The sequence below is a fragment of the Amblyraja radiata genome, chromosome 28, assembly GCF_010909765.2.
Source record: "Amblyraja radiata isolate CabotCenter1 chromosome 28, sAmbRad1.1.pri, whole genome shotgun sequence".
Taxonomy (NCBI): Eukaryota; Metazoa; Chordata; class Chondrichthyes; order Rajiformes; family Rajidae; genus Amblyraja; species Amblyraja radiata.
This window is the reverse complement of record NC_045983.1, coordinates 11,533,028-11,554,496: the sequence shown is the minus strand read 5'-3', so window position 1 is coordinate 11,554,496 and position 21,469 is coordinate 11,533,028. Positions and strand designations below refer to the sequence as shown.

The window sequence follows — 21,469 nt, the reverse complement described above, 5'->3', positions numbered from 1 at the left end:
AAATGCTGGAGAAACTCAATGGGTGAGACAGCATCTATGGAGCGAAGGTATAGGTGACGTTTCAGGTCGAGACCTTTCTTCAGAAGCAAAATATGAGGTGGGACTCACTCTGGCCATGGAGGAGGCTCAGGACAGAAAGGTCGGATTCGGAATGGGAGGGGGAGTTGAAGTGCTGAGCCACCGGGAGATCAGGTTGGTTAATGCGAACTGAGCTGAAGTGTTGGGCGAAGCGATCGTCAAGCCTGCGCTTGGCCTCACCAATGTAGAGCAGTTGACCCCTAGAACAGCGGATGCAATAGATGAGGTTGGAGGAGGTGCAGGTGAACCTCTGCCTCACCTGGAAAGACTGCTTGGGTCCTTGGATGGAGTTGGGGGGGGGGGGGGAGAGGTAAAGCGACAAGTGTAGCATTTCCTGCAGTTGCAAGGGAAAGTACCAGGGGAGGGGGTGGTTTTGGTGGGAAGGGACGAATTGACCAGGGAGTTATGGAGGGAGCGGTCTCTGCGGAAAGCTGTATAGCTGTATACATAACCTTGTGGTTTGCAACATGGAAATAATGGAGAAACTGTGTATTAAAATAAATTCTCTTTTGAACACCCTTGCACATTATAAATCATTCCATTATGCTATTCAGAGAATTCACATATCCTTTGAACATCGAGAACCTCCATTAGACATGGTAACAAATCATTTCAAAACAAAGTATTCATTCATTAATTTCAAGAATTACATATCCAAATAAATGAGTGAGGCTACTCACTCCCAGGAAATATCTAAAATATTAGTATCAATGATTATTCAAATACAACATTTTAAAATGGTATGTTGGAAAGTTAGCCATCTTGGAAAAACAATTTTTTTTAAAAGACTAAAACCCTGTGATTTATTTTGTGTTTGTATACACCTACAGCACTGGTTCCTGGCTTTAACAGTAACCAATTAAGAATAGAACTTTGTTATAAAATATTGCCTGTGTTTTTTAAACACATCCACTGTAAATAAAACGTACCAAAAATAACATAGAAGAGCTAATTATGTGAAAATGATTTTTTTAAACCCATATATTACTAACATTAAACAGCATGAATAGTGACTATAATCGTAATTCAGCATTATAATGTTCTGCAATTAATGATCTTTTGGAATAGTATCTAAAATGGGTCATACCTGGTCCCTTTTCACCCACTGTTTAAAAACTGAATACATCCAAAGAAAGTGACAGGCAAATCATTCAACCTTTTGTGGAGTTCTGTCTAAGACCCCCTGTTGAACACAACAGACCAACACACCTGCAACACATTTCAGAGTAATCTAACTCACTGATGAAGTGCAAAATTGCTCTCTAGTTCAGAATGCTGGATTCATAAAAAGAAAAACAAAGGTTTTCCCTTCCAAACAAGGACAATCCAAATGATTTTCTTTCAACAGATTACACCCACCTGAAGCACATTTAGTAAGTAGACACAAAGTGTTGGAGTAACTCAGCAGATCAGGCAGCATCTCTGGATAAAAAGGGTGGGTGACGTTTTGGGTTGGAACCCTTCTTCAGACTGAAAGGACAGACACACATGCATTCTTTCTACACACATATTGTAAGTCAAATTTTCTGTACTTACTACTCTACACTAACTCCCAATCCTACAGCAAGTGGGCTAACATTTTTGAGATTCAATTTCATATTTAAGTTCTAATCCCTTCCAATTCAATAATTGTCTAGATTTCTGGATATATCCAGTATCTACATTGGCCATTTAAGCTGATAAATACCTTCCCAAAAACCTTTGCTTCCCTCTCTTCAAACAAGCATTTGTATCGCCTCTTCAGATTCCCAGTACCAATTCAACCTATCAATTGAAGGCAGTTCAGGAATCTCACACAATGTTTTATCATTAGGTTCACAAAAATGTGCACTTTTATTAAACCCCTCCATATTCCATACTTGAGGTCCATGGATTTAGAAAATATCCAAACCCATTTACTTAATCAAAACCACTTTTTTTTAAGTCACAAAGATTAATCCACACTTCAAGGTCCTAATGCCCCACAGGTTATCTTTTAAATATATATACATATTGTATAAATGTTTCCTTCAAACAACATTGAACATACATATTTTAAATGGCATTGTGGGACTCTTATAAATTAAACACACCAGGTTAAAAGTCTGCACTCAATCAAATGTTTTGGTTTGGTTTGCTGATTTAATCAACTTAAGTGTAGCTGTTGATCTGGCACTCAAGCATTGATTAGACATGCAATGGTACCTATATGTGCATTGACTTCACCCATGATACTTACAAACAAGTGAGAATTTCAAAATGGTTCAATATCTTAGAAGGATGAAATTCACTTTGCTTTCCACTCATTCTTTCCTGTGGTGGCGCAGCTGCCTGGCCTCATCTTCTTCTCTGTATTCTAAATACAACCAGAAGAAAATATCCTTATACAGTCCATTTCCCCTTGTGATATCTAAAACATAGTGGACAGGACTCACACATTTTAGTTCCCAAAATTTAAAACGTGTAATAATTTACAAAAGTGTTCCTGAATGTGTCCAGATGTGCCTCAAAAAATACTTTTCTAGTGCACTGTTATCCTCCATTGGGAACAAGAGAAGCGGAACATTTTGGCATAGATTTGAATGGCACCAAAAATTCTCAGCAGCATAATGGCGTCTGTTTGAGGAGTTTAATAATTGCGGCACCAGCATAAAACTGAGGACAAGAGAAATTGGAGTGCATCATCTCTGCTTGCCTGCCTTCCACCAAGGAAAATATTTTACTTTACATTTACATTTTATATTTCTTAAATTATTCACAATTTGAATTTTATTGGTTGATTTAAAAATAAGGTTCTTGTTAACACTTGTACAATGATCACAATAATTAACATACCAGCAAAATGGTCTGGGGCCTTTCTAATGAGCAACAGCAGTCAACATTATTGTCAATCATATTGTTTCATGATCCTCATGATTACACCTCAGGCTTACTTCAAATCATTTATTTGCTTTTTTGTGCTAATGTTAGGTTAAAATGGCACTGGTCTTCACCTTAAGCTATCACACTGCTTAAATGATCAGGTCAAAATGCTTCAGACAATTCAAATTTTGCCAAAGCAGCTGTCTCAGGCTTTGTATTTTATATTTCAACATTCACATTTTCTTTTCTCTCTGCTGGTACCTTCAGATAATTGCTTAACTTCCTTTATTTATGCTCACGTTATTATTTACCAATACCTTTAATGCCTTCTTTCATCACGGTCTATCACCTGTAATATCTCCTGCCCTTCACCCTATTATAGATTTTCCTTTGTGTTCCAATAGCCCATCTCCTTTATTTGCATCCAATACCTGTTTTATCTCTATCTTATGTAGGAAGGAACTGCAGGGGGGAATAAACTGGAGACAAGAAAAGACTAAAAGAAATGTGTAGGAAGGAACTGCAAATGCGGTTTAAACCGAAGACAGACACAAAAAGCTGGAGTAACTCAGCAGGTCAAGGGGCTTTCCCACTTGGCCGTCATTTGTGCGACATTTACGCGACCTGCTATCGTGTGGGTAGCGCGGGACAGGCGCGGAGTGGAGGAGTGTGGAGTTGGGCGCGGTACCGCGCAGCGCTCCAGGATTTTGTTTTGCACGAAATCTTCGCGCGCCACCGGCCTGTCGCGTAAATGACGGCCAAGTGGGACACCCTGGCGCGGCGCAACGTCTCACCTCCAACAGCAGCAGAAGCAGGCAAGCGATCGCCGAGCTCGGCCTGGGGTTCACGGCCGTTGCGGATCCGGATCCCTTCCCCACTCCTACTCCCAGAGCGGGACCAAGACGATTGGAGATATGCAGGAGTAACTCAGCGGGACCGGCAGCATCTATGGAGAGAAGTGACGTTTCGGGTCGAGACCCTTCTTCAGACTGAAGAGTCTCGACCTGAAACATGTTATGAATGTTTCTCTACAGAGATGCTTTTGATCCACAGCACCTTTTCCTTTAGTTTCAAAGAAGCAGCATCTGCACTAGTTTGCTTTTGAAATGTTGCTTCTTTAGTTCTACTGCATTGCAAAATAATGCATTATTGTAAGGGGGAAATATTTCCCCAATTAAATTGACAATAGCACAATAAGATGAAAGATGGTGCTTAGTCAAGGGAGGCTGAATTAACAACTTGATTTAACCCTAATCTTTTTCCAAACACACTGTCCCCCACAACCTTCTGTTCCAACAGTTTTGCTCACAATGTTTGTTTTTGTACAATGCTTTATACATGAGCACTTTAATAACGTAAATAGATACTTAAAAATTAAATATTGTACATACACCCATGGCCAAAGGACAAGCAATTATTTTTAAAATGAGGATTTGACAATAAAGCATATAGAATTTCAAACCTTTTGTTTAGCTGCAGCTTATAAATTTATTGTACAGAAAAGATTTACTTTTTGAATATGTTGACAGCTTACTTCTTTTATTGATTTTGTTAGAGTGATAATGGATAGGTTAAAAAAAAAACAATAAATCATCAAAACAAGGTTGTGACATGAATCTGTAAAACTAAGTACCTCTTTAATCCAAGGCAAATCTTTACTACATAATGTCTCACTGATTTATTTGAATGCATAACAAGTATTAAAAACGCTGTCATTTCACTTATCATGGACTGCGCTGTGTCTTAGAGAAAATCTCATTTTGTAATCAAACAAATATGAAAATGACATGAGGTTGCCATCTGCTTTTATACTGGGAGTCATTGATAACCTGCTGGTTTTAGTAGGGCATCACATTCTATTCAACATATTAATTATATATGTTTGATTTCTCAGTACAATTTCCAAACAAGCAACAGGCAGTTTATTAACAAAGGGGTGCATTAAATTTAATTTAATGTAACCCTTTGTTAATCTTGACACCAAGCCAGCCTAGTGTGATGGCAATCTCGTCTTTATACTAGCTATAAAGATTATTCTAAAACGATGATAATCCGCTATCTGATTATTCAAAAACCCCAATGGTTCAGCATCTAGCTCACCGGATGCTATTTCCAGCGCTCTTTGTAAACGCACCGGGGGCCTGTTTCTTGCACTCATTTTACACTCACTGGGGTTCCATTTCCAGCACTCCCTTTAAAGTCACCAGATTCACTGGAAGAATTGACGAGGTGCCTGTGTAGCATCTAAAAACAAGTGAATTTAAATGTGTAAAATAATAACAGAAAATGTTGGAAATAGTCAGCAGATCAGGGCACACTTGTGGAAAGAGAAGCAGTATTAACATATAAGGTTGATGATCATTATCAAATACTAGACTAAGTGGGACCCAGCATCACATGGCATGAGGGTCCCGCAACACAATATTCCACCTCTCCACCAATTCCAATATTGGTGGCCAGTGGGTGGGGGTGGGGGTTCTGGAGCGCTAATATGGGTGTTGTCGGCTGAAGGGACTGGTTTCCAGAGGGCTAGTATGGACATTGTGGACCGAATGGATTCTCGGGCTGGCGGCTCAGTCACTCAAGCCTGTTGTGCTGGCAGCTCAATCACTCATGGCTATTCCTTGAAATTCCATTTCAAGCAGGGTGCAAGGCCACCAATTTCAAATGCAGTTTCTTACCACTTCAAGCAGGGTGCAAGGCCACCAAATTCAAGTGCAGTTTCATACCATTTCAAGCAGGGTGCAAGGCCACCAAATTCAAGTGCAGTTTCATATCATTTCAAGCAGGGTGCAAGGCCACCAAATTCAAGTGCAGTTTCATATCATTTCAAGCAGGGTGCAAGGCCACTAAAGACAGCGAGTCGTGACTTCTCCCTCCTCCATCTTGCAGAGACTGAGCCACGCCCACACTTCTGGGTTTTATAGTCCCTCCCCCCGCCCACCAGAAGAGGCGTGGCCTTCACGGCATGATTGACAGGAGAGAGAATCTCAACATTTTTAAAACTCTAATAACTCTTTTATTTTTCATCGATGGGAAAAATCCTCGGCACCTGATGAGCGGAGTGGGACTCTGAGTAAGATGGCCAAAAATCACAGCTGTACTTGGTTACGTTTTTTTCTAAAATCAATATAAAGCACAAACAGGAAGTGGTCAACATTAGACTTCTAATTATATAGAGGGCAAAGCAACTTTAATTGGGCAAGACAAATTTAATTGGGCAAGACAAATTTAATTGGGCAAGGCAACTTTAATTGGGCAAGGCAAATTTAATTGGGCTAGGCAACATTAATTGGGCAAGGCAACTTTAATTGGGCAAGGCAACTTTAATTGGGCAAGGCAACTTTAATTGGGCAAGGCAACTTTAATTGGGCAAGGCAACTTTAATTGGGCAAGGCAACTTTAATTGGGCAAGGCAACTTTAATTAGGCAACACAGCTTTAGCATTTCCAAACCAAAGGCAACACAGCTTTAGCATTTCCAAACGAAAGGCAACACAGCTTTAGCATTTCCAAACTATATTTTCAAACCACATTAAGGGCACTGACAGGTCAATAAAACCACCCACAGTTTAGTAGACATGTGTTCAAAGTTATTCACAGCTCAGACTGAGACGTGACCCTCTCGCTCCCTACATCTTGCAGAGACTGACTGAGGCACTCAACACTTCCGGGTTTTATGGTCCCTCCGGAAGGGGCGTGGCCTTCAGGAGAGAGAATCTCAACATTTTTTAAACACTAATAACGCTTTTAAGTTTCATCAATGAGAAAAATCCTCTTGTCCTGTGCAAGAGTAAGATGGCCAAAAATCACAGCCGTAAGTGGCAGCGTTTTTTCTAAAATCAATATACAGAACAACAGGAAGTGGTCAAGATCAGACTTTTAGTAATATAGAAGATAGATGGGAAGGAAACAAAATATTGTTAAACTGCAATGGGGGGTGGGGGTGGGGGAGGGGAGAGTTTCTGATGGGGTGACCACATGGATTACAGTAGCTATAAACAAGGTTATCTGGGCAATGAGTGGTTTTAGCACCTTGCCAGTTCTGATGAAATGTCTTGGACGTGAAACTTTTGCACTGTTTCTCTTCCCATAGATGCAGCCTGATCTGCTATTTCTAACATTGTCTGTTCTTATTTTAGATTTCCAGCATCAGTAGTTTTCTTGAGTTTCATTGAATAATATTATTAGTAACAGTTATATCTAATAGTCCAGATAATTTGCCAGTCCAGCATCACAAATGTCCTGAAGGTACGGGATTACTGCAGTTTTACCATGTATACAATTAGTTACGCTGGCAATCTATGAACCCAGTTCTCAATAGGAATTAACCAAGGTAAAATTCCCATTGAGTAGGCCACACGTAGACCTAAAGTGATAAAAGGTTAATCAGTTCATTGACCATTCTTATACTGAATATAACCTGCTGTATGATAGATTCTATTATTTTGACCTACAGAATGTTTAGTTTATTTAGAGATACAGCATAGAAACAGGTCCTATGGTGCACTGAGTCCACGCCAGCCATCGATCACTTGTTCACATTAATTCAATGTTATCCCACTTTCTCATCCTCTCACATGCAATTTCACAGACGCCTATTAATTTACCCACTCGCACTTCTTTGGGATGTGGGAGGAAAGATAATTTAAGAAAAATCCTGGAGTGTATAAGCTAAACTGCTCCTCCCAGAGATACTGCCTTCCTTGGGATGATAATGCCATCATCTCAAACAAATACCACTCAACACATGGCAGCTAATTAAAGTTACAAATATCTATGACTTTCAATGTAAATCTTTTCTTCAATGGCGTTAATTGATATAACTTTAACCTTTATATACATTGATGATCTATTTCACACATTTGATAAATGATAAAATAACTTCAAATCGTATTTTATCTGAGATTTGTTAAACTCATAGTCCTTGTGATAATACCGTTTTTTTAAAAACCAGATTTGATTTGGTGACAATCCCTTTAACTCAGCTGTGACAAATGTCAAGGTTTTGTTTGGTGATAGCTGAGTGAATTTGCTTGTAGCACTTTGTGATTGCCAGCTTCTATTGGATTATGTGAGTTGTAACTTCAAATTCAAGAAGTCCCAGTAACTATATGGATGGAATTTGAGAAAATTGAGAATCAGGAAGAGATCAGAGCAGTTAACTCTCATAGTTAGTAAGTGAATAATAAGGTAATTATTGTGTATATAAACATTTAATTCACAGCCCTAGATGCTCTTGACGAGATAGTGATGAGCTATTTTCTTGAACAGTTGGAAGACACAGTCTCGGCAACAATGAAGGGGGTGGCAATGTACAATCAAATGCGAACGACAGGACTTGAGGAAGCCTGGAGATTATGGGATTCCCATGGAGGAGGCATATTTTGGAATTGCTGTCAAAGGCACACGGTTCAGTTAAAAACAATGAGCTTTTAATAGTAAATCATGTAAGTATAATAAAATGTTAAACTTCCGTCCTCCCACAGCTTATTATTTATTGGGCTGATCCAATGCATCCCCACAAATGGTGCACCCTGCAGTCATGGTGGTGGAGGAAGTGTCACTCAAGTAGAGAGTTTTGATTTGGGTGCTGTCAAGGGTTTTGCATGTTGTGACTGTACTCATCCAGGCAAGTGAAGAGTTTCCATCATACTTGCACTATGCCTTGTAGATTATGGAGAGGCTTCAAGTAGTTAGAAAAAGAACAGGCCATAAGGGTCAATTAAATGTAAATTATAAAATAGTAGATTTCATTTTTTTTTGCACAGATTTAGTTAGTGATATTGTAAATACCTGTGTGAGCTATATACTGTATCTACTTGTTCACCTATTGTCTAAAAGAATTACATACTGCTTAAAGTCTAAAACAAAGTTTGGCTTTGGGATGCTTTCATTGAATCAATGGGAATTCCTGCAGAAACACCAAATAGGTTAATCGCTGTTAATTTAAAGACAGATTTTATGTTCATTTTACCCAAGACTTGCTGTCAAAAACACATCTAGATATTGGAACCAGAAAACATTCAAGCTATGAAGCAGAGTCACACAAATCCAAAATATCTTGTGTCCTTCAATTTGTGCATTCACAAACAAGCTAAACTTCTGTGTACCTTCATTCAACGGATCACCATTCTGTCTTCAGTCCTTAAATGAAAACCATTCATTGGTGTGTTTACTGTCTCTTTAAATGTAGTCCATTGTCTCACATCTCAGATGACATGATGTCCCTTTTAAAGGCAGAATGTTAATACTGTTCCCAGTATTCCACATATTCTCAAAATAATTGTTAAACCATCTGGGGCTTTGGCCAGTTGGACAACTTCAGGCTTCAAGGAAAGGATAAATTAAATGTGCAGGCAGTTTTAGTTTAGTTTAGAGATACAGCGCGGAAACAGGCTCTTTGGCCCACCGGGTCCGCGCCGACCAGCGATTCCCCACGCATTAACACTATCCTACACCCACTAGGGACAATTTTTACATTTACCAAGCCAATTGACCTACAAACCTGTACGTCTTTGGAGTGTGGGAGGAAACCGAAGTTCTCGTAGAAAACGCACGCAGGTTACGGGGAGAACGTACAAACTCCGTACAGACAGCACCCGTAGTCGGGATCGAACCTGGGTCTCCGGCGCTGCATTCGCTGTAAGGCAGCAACTGTGACCGTTTACGCCATTACTATACACCTCCTAACAATAGGTCAAACCTACTTAGAAGAAATCTTCAGCACCAGGTTAAGTGTGACCAAGGAAACTCATAAAAGTGCAAGTTCCTCATTAGGGAACAAACAGCAAAATAATTAAATAGTTACAGAACTATAAAAAATGGTTCATAATACAGAAAAGAAGACCAGCAGTAATCAAAGCTGATTAGATTGTATTCACCAACTCAATCATTTATTCCACTCACTGTTACTCGTTATATATACAGTAAAGAAAAACTATAGGCTGAATTAAAAATTGATCGAGAATAAGTTGAGCATTAACTTTAGCACAGCAGAAAACATGTTCTTGGAAATGAATTTAAAAAGTATATGCCAAGATTGTCCAATGCATTAGTTCGACCACATGTACAGCCATGCATAATTCTCCTTACTTAAAAGGACATTCAACCACAAGAACAAAACAAATGATTCTGAGCATGAGTGAGAAAAAGGCTTTAAGAATTGATCTCTTCAACAACTAAAATATTAAATGGTTTAAATAAGGGAAATCAGAAAGACAGAATAGAACAACAGGTAATGAATATGAAGTAGTAAAAACTAAAAGGAGCTTGGGTGATAGGTTTCTGAAATAACTTCCATCACGCAGAATGCTGGACATTCAGAATACAGTTGGATATTGGGCTCAGCAATAGAATGCCACAGAGAGGTTTCAGGGACATGAAAGTATTTTTTCAGAGATTTACCTTTTTTTTAATTATCCTATTTTGCTTCCAGTGAGGTTTATCTCTCTACTCAGCCTATGCATTTTGCTTCCCCAGTCAATGAAACACATATCCTTCTCACACTGGCAACAATTAAGAGGCAATTACTGTGCCCAAGACTTTACAAGAGGGAAACGGAGAACAAGCACCTTATAAAACTGGATTTCTATGAAAATTAAGAATGGCACTTTCTTCTTTTTCTCTCTTAAAGAGCCACGGAGAATTATTTTGGAAGGTTTGCCTCCAAGCAGAAATGGTAATAGGACAATCTTATACAGTCCAATTTAGCTTCCAGCAAGTATGCATGTTGCATTCATGCCTCCCCCATAACCACCATTGTGAGGAGATTCTATTTGATTGGCATCCAAATTCATTGAATTATTTGGGTGAAGTGAATATCTGAAAAAGTAGATGGTTTTGAAGGCTGTAAAGGAATCTACTTGATTTTCCTCCCACTCGTTTAAACAGGTCCACCAAAAGTTGAGCATATACATTAGCACAGCAGGAAACTTGGCTTGGGAAATTAATTAAAAAAAAATATGCCAAGGCCATCCAATGTATTAGTTTGACCACATGTGCAAGTCTATACATAATTACTGTTTTGTTCTACTGTGCATTTTCTTTATGGTCCGTTTACAGGCTTGAGTTGTCATAACTCCTCATCATCTCAACTTCCATCAGTTCCTGTATCCTGGAAATTTCCAATGAAAATATTTCCAACATAGTTATAACATAGAAAGTAATAAAAGTACCATCTTGCAATGTCCACCCTTCCTGTTACTTTTTCAGTTTGATTTCTTCAGCAGCTCAAAATGGTTATTTTTTTTATCTCTTTCAGAGTGAAATCAACAGAATGGTGTGTAACTATGTCCAGTAATGTTACCCTGTCCCACCCCCACTGCTAACCTCACCCACCCTCCTTCCCCATCACATCACAAGTAATATCAGGCAGAGCTTAAAACAAAGATTATGCCAAGCATTTGGCTTTCATGATGGGTTTATTCGGTAAAAATTGTCTCATAAAAATCAATGGCCATTGCCTCAAAGCAGGTAGTAGGACCTCATGAGTTTTCATGAAAGATCATTATTCCGAAACGTTAATTCTGTTTTTCTCTCCATTATTACTGCTTGTACTGCTGAGTATTTCCAGGATTTTCTGCTTTTATTTCAGATGTTCAGCATTTGCAGTATTTTATTTTCTGTTCTGAGTAAGTTAATGCTTGTTTTGCTTGTAAAATTTTCACTCAAACTTTTGTCAAATAAAATAAAAACTGGAGCTGAAACATCATGGCCTCTTCAGAGAAAAGCTTTGTAGGTAAAAATGTCCGAGTTGCAGTATAATAAAAGAATAATTTACATGGTGGTTGCTAATCCCTTTCAGGCCATGAAGTTTACATTTGCTGCTTTCACAACTGTAGAAACCTTACTCCATCTGGTTATTGTTCAGAGAGGTCCATATCCTGCCGTCATTAGTGCTGACTCCTGTTTCAGAAGACAAGAAAGGAAATTACAATTTAATGAATACATCTGCGCTTCTGTAAACTTTTTAAACTTAAGTCTAAAAGAAGGTTCTGACCTTATGAGTTTTAACTCAGTGAAATAGCTCTGAAAAGTGGCTATTGCTATAAATGTTGTAAATCTACCACGTTAATGGCCAGATGATCTACATTTAATTGTTGAAGGATAAATATTGGTCAGGACATCGAAGATAATTGAACTCTCTTGTTCATTTTCAAAATGGTTCTTAAGAGGTAATAGAAATTCAAAGTCTTACTTGAATAATGTCTTCACTGAAGTGTTGGCCTACGCTTTGCAAGGGACTTAAAATAATGACTTTAAAATTCAAAGGCAAGAGGGTGACACCCAAGTATTCAGTTCCAAGGGACGCTGACAACAAGTTCAAGTACTTTGGAAAGCAAATACCTGAGCTGAACAGTTATTTTTCACAAGTATTTAGAACCATAAAATGATTACAATGCATGAAGTAATTCAGCCCAAAATGTCCACGTTGGCTTTTTTAATCAAAATAAATAATTAATTCCACTCAACAGCCCTTTTCCCCCAGAGCCTTGCAGAAATGTCTTTACCATCTATATATATCTATATTACTAAAAGTCTGTTCTTGACTGGTTTTGGCCATCTGTGCTGCGATTTCCGAGAGAACGGCGCCACATACGGCCGTCATTTTTGGCCATCTTGCTCAGAGCCCCCCTCCGCCGTATGTGTGCCAAGGGTTTTTCCCGTCGATGAAAAATGACAGAGATATTAATGATTTTACAAAATTCCCCATTCTCTCTGCTGCCCCTGCTGGCGGCAGGGGGGAGGGACTATAAAACCAGGAAGTGGTGTGCCTCAATCAGTGTCCGCAAGCTGGAGGAAGGTAGAGGGTCACATTTCTCTGAGCTGTGAATAACACTGAACACATGTCTACTCAAATGTAAGTGTCCTTAGTGGTTCTAAAACGCTTGCAGAATGTGTCTATTGGTTCTAAAATGTTTGCAAAAAGTGTTTATTGGTTCTAAAATGTTTGCAAAAAGTGTCTCTTTTGGTTCTACAATGCTTGCAGAATGTGTCTTTTTTGGTTCTAAAATGTTTTTAGGTTCTCCCCCCCCCCCCTCTCCTCTCCTCTCCCCCCCCCCTCTCCTCTCCTCTCCCCCCCCCTCTCCTCTCCTCTCCCCCCCTCTCCTCTCCTCTCCCCCCCCTCTCCTCTCCCCCCCCCTCTCCTCTCCTCCCCCCCTCTCCTCTCCTCTCCCCCCCTCTCCTCTCCTCTCCCCCCCTCTCCTCTCCTCTCCCCCCCCTCTCCCCTCCTCTCCCCCCCCCTCTCCTCTCCCCCCCTCTCCTCTCCTCTCCCCCCCCCCCCTCTCCCCCCTCCCCCTCTCTCTCCCCCCCCTCTCTCTCTCCCCCCCTCTCTCTCTCTCTATCCCTCTCCCCCCACTCTCTCTCTCTCCCCCCTCCTCTCTCTCTCTCCCCCCTCTCTCCCCCTCTCTCTCTCTCCCCCCCTCTCTCTTTCTCTCCCCCCACCCCCTCTCCCTCTCTCTCCCCCCTCTCTCTATCACCCCCCCCTCTCTCTCTCTCTCTCTCTCTCTCCCCCTCTCTCTCTCTCCCCCCCTCTCTCTCTCTCTCCCCCCCCCCTCTCTCTCTCTCCCCCCCCCCTCTCTCTCCCCCCCCCCTCTCCCCCCCCCTCTCTCCCTCCCCCCTTTAGATCTTGTTATATTTCTTTCTTTGATGCACAGATCAATTTGGAATATGTACCATTAGTGTAAAATATGTTGAACATTTTCATTCACTTTAAATTGAGAGCTCAAAAGATTTTTATAATGGAAAACAGCTTTGAATGTTGTCCTGGTAGAGCACTTTCCAGTGTTGACAGATGCTGCACTGGTGCGGGATGATTAGGGAGTAGGGGAAAATGCATTTCTGGGTGCTGAAATGTCATGTCTGAGTGCTCCAGACTTCACAGAAGACTACTTTGGCGCCAGTGTAGCTGAATTTAACAAACTGTGCTTTGAGACCTGTAGTGCAATGGATACTGGGCTGGAGTTGGAAAATGCTGTGCCAGAAACAATGTTCTCAAGCAAAGGTCCTCCAGAATAGAAGAAAATCAAGGAAATTACCCAGCCCTGCCAGTGCACCCACTTGCAACAAAAAGGCACAAGTGGGTGCACTGGCGTAACTCAGCGGGTCAGGCAGCATCCCTGGAGAACATGGATAGGTTATGTTTTGCGTCCGGAACTATCTTAACACTAATTGTAGGAGAGGTGGGGGGGGGGGGGGGGGAGGGGGGGGACTGAAGAAAGCTAGATGAAAGGAGGGGCAGGAAAAAGCTTGGCAATAGGTGAACACAGGTGAGAAGTGGGGGTTGATAGGCAGATGGTTGGCCAAAGGCCAGAGATGAAAAGAATAGTTGTGAGACAAAAGGATTGAAGAGTTGCGAGGCCAGAGAAAGGAATGTCGGAGGGGGAGGGGAGAATAGGTGCAAGTCTAGGTGGGGGGCAAGGGAGAGTATTGTAAACCATCATCTGCAGTTCCTTGATTCCGCACCTTCCTGCAATCTTGCCTCTGGTCAGCTTCCCCAGAAGCAGGGTTCCAGACCACCCTCCTAACAGCAGATAAGATGGAGCCAGATTCAGAGAGGGGAAACTAGGTTAGATATATTTATAAGGAATTGTTTTTCACCTCAATTATCAAAAACTAAAAATAATTTAATACTTATAATATTTTGGTAGTTATGGAAACTCAATAATAAGCTCATTGTACAGCTATAGTTCTTTAAGCAAAGCCCTTCAATATGGATTTAATTATAATTAGGAAGTAATTGGTGCATGAGAAGCTACTCACGGTAAAGGAATTTTCCCATTAATCATGTCAACATAATATTGTAGTAAAGAGACAGTTCAGTAGCAGAGCTCATTACTGCAAAACCCACTGTTGTTACACAACAGACCGTGCAAGTATTTTGTTATACAAACCATGAGCCCATAGAACGTCTCTGCCATTGCTTCTTCAAAGAATTGTTCCTCGCGTTCATAATCTGGGTGATTTCTTCCAACTTTCTGGATTCTCTGATCCAATCTCTGCAGGACAAGTTGGGTCATGTCTTTTCCCTTCCGGTTAGATTGCACCTTCAGAAATTTATTCTGTTTATCTACTGCGAGAAGATCATTAATAACCTAATTCAGATGAAATGAAAAGCAAAGGAAATCAGACAGTAGTACACATGACATTTTCAGTTGCAAACATTAACACTAGTTATTTCAGTCTTTAAAATATGCCTTGCTAAGGGGCTGAACAATTCATAAGATCAAACTGCTTCACCTTCCTGTAGCTCAAAACTCTTCCACTTTCCTACGTATTCGGTCTTCATTCATTTCCATGGGCTCCTCCATTCCTAACAAAATAACTTCAATATCATTGACCCATTTGACTCTCTCCAACCTTATAAAGCACGTCCTTCAACCTTGAATGAGATTTTCTTCTTTCATTGCATAATCAATAGCACTGCTTTTTACAGACATTCTTTCAAATGGACCAAGTGCTTGCAAGTGAGGGTAGCTCAATCAGGCAACGTGGGCAGCATGGACAAGTTTGGCCAAAGGGCCTTTTTCCATGCTGTATAGCTCTATGACTCCATAACTATTTTTTTTTTTTTTTTTAAGCTCCTCAGAATCTATCTCTGTCAATCACAAGTTAAGAGATTAGTTGCTGAGAACAAAGGTGAGGATACATTTCTTTACTCAGGTGGTTATAAATATTTGAAATTCTCTAACTCAAGATGGTTTCGATGTCCAACCATTGAGTATATTCAATACTTTTTACATTCAATCCCAAGAGAATCAGAGGTTGTGAAGATCAGGAAGGAAAGTGGACATGATACACAGAATCGGTCATGATCTCAATAGAGTAAATAGAGAGATAGTTTAAAGAGCAGAAGGCCTCTATTTTAAGACTTTAGCAAAGATAAAATAGGGATGTGATGCTCATTTATAGAATAATTATGATCTGGAACTCACTGCCTGTGAAAGTAGTCAATCAGGCTTTTCAAGGCAATGAAGGAAAATAATTTTTGAGCAAACAGTGGGTAAATTGGATATAGGATAGATTGACTAGTAGCTGGCGCAGCCACCGATTCATATGGGCCAAATGGCCTCCTTCACTGTCAAAACAATGTTATTATCTTATGATATTTTTGAAAACTCATGAGGTCTACACTAGCCACTGGTCCTTATGTTTCTATGTCTTTCTGCTCCAACAATTTCTCTACCTCTTCAATTCCCTTGCTAGGAAGTATTTTGTGGGCAGATCAATGAAAATGAAAACACCTGGTCGGAAATTTAGTGATGGAAGGGAAAGGCAATATTTTCTAGTATTTATTAAAATTCTGAAGCTTTAAACATCAGCTAGAAAGGGTGCAGAGAAGAGTTACAAGGATGTTGCCAGGAAGTGAGGGCTTGAACTGAAGAGAGAAGTTGGGCATGCAAAGATTTATTCCTTGGAGTGCAGGAGGCTGAGGGGTCTCCTTATAGAGGTGTATAAAGTTATGAGGGGATTAGGTAGGGTGAATGTGCAGTCTCCTAGAGGGCATAGATTTAAGATGAGAAGGGCAAGATTTAATAGGAACCTGAGGAGAACACAGAGGATGATGGGTAGATGGAAAGAACTGTCAAAGGAAGTAGCTGAGGTAGGTACAATAACAACATTTAAAAGACATTTGGACAGATAAATACATAGGAACAGTTCAGATGAATATGGGCTAATCGTGGGTTAATGAGAATACTTTAGATTTGCCGACTTGGTCGGCATTCACAAGTTGGGCCAAAGGGCCTGTTTCCGTGCTGTAGGACTCTATATTTTAGTCGAAAATTAATTCTATTAAATGTATCAGCACATATTGTCATTAAAATGTTTCTCAAAGCAAATTGGATTTGACATTCTCATCAAAGGTTTTGGTGATGCAATGCACACAATGTAAGAAATATATTTGCTGCAACAGTTCTTAAAACAGTTACAACACAAATTACAAATGCTGTTTTCTTTTTTTTGAAAGAAAGAAATTGACTCAACATGAAAAAATATTGGGCAACTCTTGCTGTAATAAACATTAACTAGCAATTGGATTTTCACTTCTCAGATATATTTCTTGTAAGAACCTGTTGCCAGCACTGAAAAGAAATGTTCATGTTATCAATCTGAACCCGATTTAAATTCATCTATACAAGATGAAACGAGAGTGTTTATATAAATATTACTTTCCAGGTCCCTGCTGTTCACTTTGCATCAGGTCTTTTTTTATACAACTAAATTAAATACTTTATTTCGCAATATATAGATGCACAAAACCATTATAGGTATTTTTGCTTTTTGTAAACGGCGCCAAAATATGGTGACTGTGTATTTGTGGTTATGCAAAAGAATTTAACTGCACTGTGCATACATGACAATAAAAGAACCATTGAACCATTCTAGAATCACATATACAGTGCCCTCCATTATGTTTGGGACAAAGACCCATCATTTATTCATTTGCCTCTGTACTCCACAATTTGAGATTTGTAATAGAAAAAAATCACATGTGGTTAAAGTGCACATTGTCAGAATTTAGTAAAGGGTATTTTTAAACATTTGCATGCAATGACTGCTTGATGCCTGCGATTCATGAACATCACCAGTTGCAGGATTTCTTCTCTGGTGATGCTCTGCCTGGCCTGTCTTGCTGTAGAATGAACCACCGGCCAATTAGTTTTGAGGCATTTGTTTGAACTTGACCACATAGGATGTGTCTATACACTTCAGAATTCATTATGTTACTACCATCAGCAGTTGTATTATCAATGAAGATAAGTGAGCCAGTACCTCCTGAAGAGTGTTTCTGATCTGTCGGACAACTGTTTGGGGATTTTTCTTTATTATAGAGAGAATTCTTCTGTCATCAGCTGTGGAGGTCTTCCTTGGCCTGCCAGTACCTTTGCGATTAGTAAGCTCACCAGTGCTCTCTTTCTTCTTAATGATGTTCCAAACAGTTGATTTTGGTAAGCCTAAGGTTTGGCTGATGTCTCTAACAGTTTTATTCTTGTTTCTCAGTCTCATAATGGTTTATTTGACTTTCATTGGCACAACTTTGGTCCTCATGTTGATAAACAGCAATAAAAGTGTCCAAAGGTGATGGAAAGACTGGAAGAAAGATTAGGTGCTTATACCTGCATTAAGGAGGCAATTAACCACACCTGAGCAATTACAAACACCTGTGAAGCCATGTGTCCCAAACATTATGGTGCCCTGAAATGGGGGGGACTATGTATAAACACAGCTGTAATTTCTACATGGTGAAACCAAAATGTTTAAAAATACCCTTTAATAAAATGTGACAATGTGCACTTTATGTGATTTTTTTCTATTACAAATCTCAACTTGTGGAGTACAGAGGCAAATAAATAAATGATGGGTCTTAGTCCCAAACATCATGGAGGGCACTGTATACCAAAGGATTACGGACAGTGATCTTATTTGGTAGCGCTTTTCCATGACGCCTTTGTACAGGATGCACCTTGTTTAAGAGCATGTACTCCTGCACTGTAGATTGAGCTAGTTTGCAGCACTTGATCATGGACACTTCCACCAACTGGATGATCTGCAATGTTACTAATGGACAACAGGGCCCCTTTAACCAAACTTGAGGTCTTCTGGCTGTCGGTGTTTATTGTCTCAGTGTACAGGATCTTACTTTGTGCAAAGTGGCTGTAGCATTTCCCAAAATAACAAAATGTCTTAACCCAACAAGCGTAAATGACTGCACTACAGCATAATTTATTACCTTTGGGGCAGTGAGAATATTAAGAATGTTAGATTAATGCTAATTATTTTTAATTTTCATATATTACTTTGATTCTGCTGCACAGAAGCAGGTGCTCCTCCCATCCTTCATTTTATCCCTCCAGCATTTCAAATAATTCATTTGTCCCTCATGTATTCCTTCCTCTTAAAACCCTCTATGTCAGCTAATGAACACACAGCGCCTGTCCCACTTGCCGATTTTTTCGGCGACTGTCAACATCATTGATTGACGTATCAGGCCACCGAAAAAGTTGCGGCGTGATGCGGTCGTGACGCGGCCGTGACGCGGCATGATGACGTAGTGTTTCCTCAAGTGTCGCAACATTTTTTTTGTTGCCGCTAAATTCTGAAATGTTCAAATTCTTTTGGCGACCCTGGTACATCAGTCAATGACAGGCCCTTTAGAGCATGTTTTCTACAAGGAAGCCTCAATGGATATTCTGCAAGCGTAATCACAGCAGCTGAGGCAGTACGAGTTTCACTACTCCCACTATTTCCAGGAGGTACCTACTGATGACTTAAGCATCAGCTTGAAAATGACCCAGCCCTTGTTGTAGAGCTGCAAGTCAAGAGTCAAAAGTGTTTACGATACGATACGATAGAACTTTATTTATCCCAGGAGCGAAATTGATCTGTCAACAGTCATAAAAACACAAAATACATTAAACATGAAATTAAAGTGACGAGTGGAAAGGATTGGGGATGTGCCAAGATTTGGGGGGGGGGAGGGGGCGGAGAAGGGAGTCAGTCTCAGTCCACCCCACGACAGAAGGGGGAGGAGTTGTACAGTTTGATAGCCACAGGGAAGAAAGATCTCCTGTGGCATTCTGTCCTGTATCTTGGTGGAGCCAGTCTGTTGCTGAAGTTACTCAGGTTGACCTGTGTGTCATGGAGGGGGTGAGCTGTATTGTCCAGGATGCTCCATAGTGTGAGGAGCATCCTGCCCTCCAAGACCACCTCCCATGAATCCAACTCTGCCCCCAGGATGGAGGCAGTCTTCCTGATGAGTTTGTTAATCCTATTGGCGTCTGCGGCCTTCGCCCTGCTGCCCCAGCATACGGCAGCAAAGAAAATGGCCCTGGCTATCACCGAATGGTAGAATATCTGCAGCATCTTACTGCAGACGTGAAGGAGCGGAGCCTTCTCAAAAAGTACAGCCGGCTCTGTCCCTTCTTGTACAGGGCCACAGCATTCCTGGACCAGCCCAGTTTACTGTCAAGACACATTCCAAGGTATTTGGACTCCCTGGTAAACTGCACATCCACACCATTGATGGAGAAAGGGGACAGGAATGTTCCTCTCCAAAGTCTACCATTAACTCCTTCGTCTTGTCGGTGTTGAGCTGCAGGTGATTCAGCCCACACCACTCAACAAAGTCATTGACTACACCTCTGTATTCAGCTTCCCTCCCCTCACTGGTGCAGCCCACAATTGCAGAGTCATCTGAAAACTTCTGCAGGTGACAGGAGTCCGAGGTGTAGATGGTGAACAGGAAGGGAGAGTGGACCGTCCCCTGTGGGGCCCCTGTGTTGCTCGCTACCATGTCCGAGACACAGTTCTGTAGCTTGACATACTGTGGTCGTCCGGTCAGGTAGTTGGTGATCGAGGACACCAATGGAGCATCCACCCGCGTCTTTGTCAGTTTGCTCCCTAGCAGTGCAGGCCGGATGGTGTTAAAAGCGCTGGAGAAGTCAAAAAACATGACCCTCGCAATGTACAATATATACAGTCAACAGAACAATTAAATTCTTACTTGGGCAGCATAACAGGTCTGTAAATGCAATATACATAGATAATAGGTAATAAACAAAAATAAAATTCAATAAATTAATACCCACAATACTAGCATACAAACTTGCCATCCTTAGTGCAACCAAAGACAGAACATGGAAGATTATGGTTAAAGTTAGTGTTGTATCGTGTTCAAGTGTTCAAGAGCCTGATGGTTGTTAGGAAGACGCTGTTCCTGAACCTGGTTATCAGACTCCTATATCTTCTTCTCGATAGGAGGAGTGAAATTAGAGCATGCAAGAGTCAGTTTCCAAGTGGAATGGGGTTCGGGAGAAATTATTTACTTTGTCTTGTGATTCTTGGATTGTTCCCCGAGTCTGCAGAATGAGGGACCATCATCTCATCTTTTTTATGCTGCTTTTCTTTCTGAAATCCCTTGAGAGTACAGAATAATTGAGTTGGAATTGCTGGGATTCCCAACACCTGAATCTTTCTCCTTTTTTTGCATACAGCTCTAGATTTTGCTGCTTTTAGAAAACTTCAGAAATGTCAGAAGGACAAGTGATTTAGCTGAACTTCATTCCTAATTCCTACTTGCTGGAAAGGAGTGCTCCCTGGATCCAAACTACCCCATCATGGTAACACACTCAAACACCTTTGTTACCTCTGCTGTAACATAGAACTGTAACTTGTCATGTTAAAAATCTATCCGGGGTCATGCATGATAGCCAAAATGCGAGGACTATTCTGAGCATGGGAATATTAGGAATAAATGCGAATATCAGTTTCCTTTTAGTTCCAGATCAGGAGCTCAGAAAATACACTCACCATAGGTCAGAAAAACAATAGGAAACACTTCAAAGTTTTAAAACTCACTGGCAAATCAAAGTGTTCATCATCAAAGTAATGGCCATCACACACTTCTACTGCAATACTGCTGTATTCTTTTGTGAGTTTCAACCATTTTTTGTGCAGACATTCTTCCATGACAGATTTCACAGGATGTGAAATCACATAATCCAGAAATTTCTAAACAGAAAGAAAACAATCAGATTTTTTGCACATTC

General features: G+C 40.5%; 1 protein-coding gene across 1 annotated transcript in view; it reads right to left on the bottom strand.

The window, feature by feature from the left end:
• Positions 1–9,818: 9,818 nt before the first annotated feature.
• Positions 9,819–21,469, bottom strand: part of LOC116988834 — a 35,154-nt gene continuing 23,503 nt past the window's right edge. Inside the window, exons 5-7 of the mRNA XM_033045797.1 lie at positions 21,279–21,431; positions 14,813–15,013; positions 9,819–11,825 (exon numbers count right to left, since the gene is read on the bottom strand). Coding sequence (XP_032901688.1) covers positions 11,787–11,825; positions 14,813–15,013; positions 21,279–21,431 — 393 coding nt within the window. The 3' untranslated portion in view covers positions 9,819–11,786. The remainder of the gene's footprint in view (positions 11,826–14,812; positions 15,014–21,278; positions 21,432–21,469) is intronic.